The following is a 6000-nucleotide window of genomic DNA, read 5'->3' as shown; positions in this document are numbered from 1 at the left end:
TACGCTTGTATATTTTATTGACAGTTGTAGAAACAGGATGATTAAAAGCAATTTCTTCACTGGAAAAGGTAAGAAATACACACAGAGCCTCCTTTGAAGGGTTTCATTTCTCTGTGTGTGTGTACGTTGTTGCATTCTTCACGTGTGGTGTGGTAATAACCAAAGCGTAACACATTCTCAGCTCCAAAACATGAGCAGTTTTCTATTTACAGGGGATTTAGCGTCATACAGCTCATCTGCACACGTCCAAAACCACACGGAAGCGCCGGCGTCAACACAGAAGCATGCAGGCCAGACTGAGGCTGACCAGGTCAGAGGCCTTCAGCTGGAAACTGTTTCCTTCGACCGTCTTTTACCATCGAGCAAAACAAGCAAAACCACCAGTGAAACCCTGGCTTTTCTTGTTGTGAGGGTTAAGATGCATTGGATATCGTTTTATCATATTTTCAGACTGGGTGGGGGGGGGCCCTCAGAGTAAAGTGCAGCGCAGTGGCAGACACCACAGAGGATTGGATACGTGTTTGCAGCAGAGGTTTCTCACCTCCACAAAGTGGGAAACGGCCTGTTTTTGCAACCAACCAAGACCTGCACACGGGTCACAGGAGCGGAGCGTCCAGCTCACCCTGAGGCCTTCGTGCAAAAGCTCTGCAGCACTCGGCATGCTGGGAGGAGGTTTTGCATGAAGGACAGAGTGCCGGTTGGCTGAAAAACCTGGCCCTTTGATGCAACCCCTTTAATCAAAGGAAGTGAGAAAGACTGCTGCTGCAGGAGAGAGGAGGACCGGGGGCTCCCCCAAACTTAAAGGCCTTGAGTCATCAAATTTCTCAAAGATCTGGTATTTGTCTTCTTTCTATATCTTCTAATATATTAAAACTAATTTGACTTTGAGTCATTTATCCAATAAGTGCTTTTGGTGGGTTTGTGCAAAATAAAGAGCAGAAGATCTGAAGAATTTCTGCCAAAGAAGCTCAAAAACGACAATAATTATGATGATCATTCTGGTACATACAGCTCTTATTCATATACAAGATCACGCATGCTTTCATTATTACTTCTAAGCAAATAAAGCATGAATTTGTCCCTTTTTAATGCTGTTAATAGTGCGTCCCAATAAAGAAATCAGGTCAAAAAAGCCTTAGAATACAGATAGTTCCTCTTAAAAATATTCATCTTCCTTTACAGTACTTCGTATATTGCACTATTTGTTAGGAAATATGAGACTAATCAGAGGTGATATGTGGAGAACGTTTGCTCCAGATTGGCTGCAAAACTTAACCAAACTAAACCCGTGGAGCTAAAATCTAAGCAGTTCCTCAAAAAGCTGTAAAACACCAACGATTACGTTCATGTGAGTAAAAGGACAAAACAAGGTTAAATATGTTTTCTATAATATACAGAAGGAAAAGAGTGTAAGTGGGAGCTGGACGGGTTCTTCTGTGCATGCTCAGGTTCCCCACAAACATCTAAGATCAGGTCTTTGAAAAGGTGCGGGTTTTGAGGCCTCCTCCTCATCAGTGTCCCGTGGACCTCGGCGGCTTCAGCAGGAAGGGAAACACCAAGGCCCCTCTCCTTGCTCTCCTCCTCGCTTGATTCCTCTCTCCTGGCTCTCTCCTCACACCACGGTGCTGACAGACGGGTCCGATAGGTTGAGTTGGCCCGTGATGTCAGTGGGTGGAAATTGCTGCAGAGGTGAAGGAACACGGGACAAAGGAATGAGGCCACGCACACGTGTACTCTGTCACGGTAGAAGGCGAAGTACTGCAGGTTTGCTCTAAGCGTCAAATCGCAGTCCTCAAGGGCCGCTGTCCTGTTTGTTTCTATCTGTTTTGGAAAAAACACACCTGACCAGGTAATCAGCGGCAGGTGAAGGCTGAGAAAAACCAGCAGGACACCGGCCCCCCGCCAGACCTTATCTAAGCATGTAGAATACGCTCTATCCCAGTGCAGAAGCAAGAGGGCGCTCTAACCCTTCTCAGAGGCTGCTGACTGGACTCACCGCCATTCTCTGTGATTTTCTCTGAGAAGGGCTGTTCAGAGCTCACAGGAGTCTCCACAGCAGCAGGAGCAGACCTCCTGGAATCGGGTTTGCTGAAGGAGCAGCATCTCTGATGGAGAAGACTGCTTCAGGTCTGCTTTCAAATCGCTGCTGTGGCAGACTTGTGTGTCCCTTTTTAACCCTGCTTCTTTAAAGAGCATTCACTCTGATTGTGCTGAATCCCAGTTTCATGCACGTCCCCATGGCAACAGCAGTCTGCTCTTGATGGAGCCATGTGAAAACTTGCTGTGACAACAACGCTGACTTTAGGAAGAAATGTGGAAACCTGATGGAACAAAGACTGGCGGCTTTGTGGAGTTTCCTGTTCTTCATGTTTCAGCTGAACTTATCAGTGTCCAGGGAAGTGTGGTTTTGCTGCATCCGATGTGCGGGACAGCAACACTGAGAGCAGATGAAAGGGTCTGTGTGCTCATCTCATCCCTGACGTTATTCACAGAGCCTCCCTTCTGAGCTCAGAGACAAACTGTTTTCTGCTTTAAAGGCTGCTGTGATACCACTCTGACAGTCAGAGCAGCATCCAGTCTGTGAAAAACCAGCTGGGTTGGGAGGGGGGCTCTCCGGAGCCCCACCAACACCCCCCCCCCCCCCCCCCCCCCCTTTAGCCCTCGTTCATCTCTGTCTTTTACCTTTGGGGCCCACTAACCACACAACCTGCTGAGGTCAGGTGGACCAGCAAAACAGACTCTTGTATTGACATCATAACAACATTATTCAGCACGACTACGGCACATCTACAGAAATCTACCATTTCCACTATAACTATGTCTATGACAGGGAGAAGCATGCTTGCAGAGGGAGAGAGGAGCAGTGTGGCATGTGGGTGAGGGACACTGACACTCAAGTCCATTGATATCCATTAATAGAAAAGAAGAACATTGATATAAAATCAAAATAATGGTCAAAGACTGAAGATGGCAGATCTTTCGATCCAAATTTCTGTTTTTACCCAACTAAATTTGACTTTGTTTTTGGCAACTCATAGATCCAAACCAACCTTTTCCCAAAACGAGTTGAAGCACTGTCCCGTCTGCACGAGCTGGGCTGAGAAACTGAGTGATGCCAGGAGAAACAAAGAGTGACCAAACGACTAAAAATAATCATTTGCTCAACGTCAGAACTGTAAGACTTCGCAACCTTCTGTTTCAGCGTCTTTCATTCAAGCCCCGCCTACAAAGCCCTGCAGGTCAGCGCCTTGTCAAAGCAGCGGCCGTGGTACAAACTTCAGGCAGCTTCAGTGTGAAGAACTGCAGAAAATCAGACACTCCCAGGCGAAAAAAAAAGTTTCAAATCCGCTGAAGTCTAATGAACATCTAAAGTCCAACCACTAAACGAGTACCTTTATTAAATGAATAAAAAATATAACGTTTCTTTTGCTTTTTGTAAACTTTAAAAGTAAATAAGAGAAAGAAAAACATGTCAGTGCTCTAATTGTAGATGTGTTTCTAGCATATATTTCAAAACTAGATGAAATATAAATTTAGTTTGATTCCAGATGATTTATTTCGTTGCTGATACTTATTGCTCAGTTAATTGATTCAAAAACAATTCTAGATCTTATTGGTGTTTGACACAATCATAGTGGCTCAGAGGAACCTTGGAGGACAGAAAGAGTCCTGATGGAGAGCTAACCGAGAGGAAACAGCTCAGGTCCTCTGTCACACGCTTCTGCACACCCAAAGTTCTTCTATTTTAGGACAAAAGTGCACCCTTTTATTTATGGTTACTTTTATGACACCTTAAAACACTCAGTATAAAATTAGCTGTTCCTAAATAGAAAAATAGCATATTTCATTCTGTCACTGAGCAACAACAGGAGCACAGATGAAGAATATCCTCAAAAAACGCTCGATTTCTGCTCGATTTGTAACACAGTGAGGGTAAGGCTCCAGATGATTGTAAGAAAAATCTGAAAACAGACCCTGGAAGAGGCACACAAAGTTCAGATAAACCAGCAGTGCAGGTTCAAACTAGAATCACACAAACAAAGCATTTGTCAGGTAAAAAAATCAAACTTTCAAACAAAAGTCCCGGATTGTCGTTCTGGAGTAAATCAGTGTGTCTCTCCTGAGGAGGCTGGGTCGTCATGACGACCTTGAGAATGAATTTTGGACATAGTGACAGAACAACGGCGCATGCAGACCAACACCTGCTGGAACCAAACAGAGGAGGTGCAGGATTAGTGCAAGAGAAAAACAATGACGGTGCACGGGACACAATCACAGGGAGATCGCTCAGGTACAGTTCACAAACACCACAAGTCACCACGCAGGAAGAGCACAGCTTGCATTTTCCACGCTCAAACCAGAGGCAGGAAGGAAGGAAGAGCAGCCCACCACAATGCACCACGCACAGTTGGCTTGCTTTTGTCGCGCCCCCTCCTCCAAAAAAATAAACAAAATAAATAAAACCCATCCTCAAAGGGAATTGGATCACTTTTTCCTCCAAACCAGGGAGTGCAGCTCCTGCCCTGACCTGAGACCCAGACCTGAAGCCCTGCAGGCTTTAGAGGAACCCCTGAATGGCGATGGCTGATCGATGGTGAACGGACAGACACCGCATGGGGATGAGTGAGCTGAGCATGGGGCTCGTTTGTGGTCGGACATGGGGGATGTAAGCAGAGAGGACAGGAAGGAGAGAGCTGAAACTAGAGACAGAGGAGAGAGAAGAGGAAGCAGAAGGGAAGTCGTTGCTTCTTCATCTTCTTACCGTGTCTTTGGAGGACCTACGTCTCTTGATGCTGGAGGCCAGGGTGGTACTGATGGACCTAAAAGAGGCTTTCTTTTTGGGGTCGGGCTCTGCTCTACCACTTTTCCTATCCTAAAATGAATATATGTAGAAAGATTATTTGGGATCTGGGGAGGGGGCTCCAGCTAAGCTGTCAGTCTTGCCCAGGCTCTCTAGTCACCAAAACCCAAAGTTACCTGATTCCATCTAAATATTTGGGAAGGGAGGGGGTCCTTATGAGACAACAGACTAATGCATAAAATGTGAAAAGAGGAGAGAGAAAGGGATAAAGGTTGTCAGACGTGTGAGCTAAGAATAACCCGACTAGTCTGGTTTGAGGGCATTCGTCTACATTTTATGCAACATTATCACACTCTGACTGCACGGGGCGGCACAGCCGTCCTCTGCAAATGCGCCGACACAGCCGCTCGCCCCCGACAAATGTACTGGAATGAGTGATGACTCTAAAGATGTCAGTGGAAGTGATACTTGGCACTTTAACTGTCCAAAAAAACACTCACAGCTGCCTGAAAACTCACTCCACCACAAACGAGTTTGAAGCAGAAACAGTGTGCGATGAAATCTGCCCTCAATCTGTGCCATTCATTACAGAGGAGGTCGTCTTTACCAGGACTTTACAAAGGGGCAGTTTGGTGCCCTCCCTCGTATCAGAGAGCTCCCCACAGCTACTCTCATGTCATCTGCATGACTTGTGTGTATTTAATGACAAAAACAACAAAAACAATAACTCATATTAAGGCATTCTTACATCCTGAGTCTCTAGAGAGGAAGAGGGCTGCATTGAGGGGGAGAAAAGAAAAATAAAATAAATTTCCATCCACCTGATCATTACTTATGAAAAGATCCTTAAGCAAAAGCCCAGAAAAACGAAAAGGGATCATATTAACTTCAAAAAGAAACTAGCAAAGCAAACATCCACATCCAAAGCCAGGCAGGTATAGAAAAACTGCGATATCAAAGAGGGAGAACAAAAGCGACAAACTTCTGTGTTTGAAGCCCATTTAAGGTCATTATACCTTCAAAGGGTATAATGGAAATTCACCCCACACACAGGGAATGGGATGGAGTGATGCGAAAGATAAAAGCAAAGAGATGAAGGCCTCTTCCTCCTGAAGCTAAAATGGAGGAACTTTAGTTGTTGCAGAAGTGAATTCTGAAAAAAAAGAGATGGTTGATAAAGAAATGAGGTGAACAGCAGA

General features: G+C 45.2%; 1 protein-coding gene across 15 annotated transcripts in view; it reads right to left on the bottom strand.

The window, feature by feature from the left end:
* The window catches only part of grin1a (glutamate receptor, ionotropic, N-methyl D-aspartate 1a), a 37408-nt gene continuing 31408 nt past the window's right edge, over nucleotides 1-6000 (bottom strand). For 4 of the 15 annotated variants that reach the window (XR_013659272.1, XR_013659274.1, XR_013659270.1 and 1 more), the window contains 4 exons: nucleotides 5550-5576; nucleotides 4978-5029; nucleotides 4763-4873; nucleotides 1-1681 (listed from right to left, as the gene is read on the bottom strand). Coding sequence is in view for 10 of the 15 variants with exons in the window: in XM_023960490.2 (XP_023816258.1) it covers nucleotides 1613-1681; nucleotides 4763-4873; nucleotides 5550-5576 (207 nt within the window). In the remaining 5 variants the exon portion in view is untranslated. The remainder of the gene's footprint in view (nucleotides 1682-4762; nucleotides 4874-4977; nucleotides 5030-5549; nucleotides 5577-6000) is intronic. The other 11 variants (XM_023960490.2, XM_078955640.1, XM_023960488.2 and 8 more) reach the window with 4 other exon arrangements.

Source organism: Oryzias latipes, chromosome 12, assembly GCF_053564925.1.
Source record: "Oryzias latipes strain Hd-rR chromosome 12, Olatipes_Hd-rR_3.1".
Taxonomy (NCBI): Eukaryota; Metazoa; Chordata; class Actinopteri; order Beloniformes; family Adrianichthyidae; genus Oryzias; species Oryzias latipes.
The sequence above is the reverse complement of the archived record's forward strand: the minus strand, read 5'-3'. Positions and strand labels throughout refer to the sequence as shown.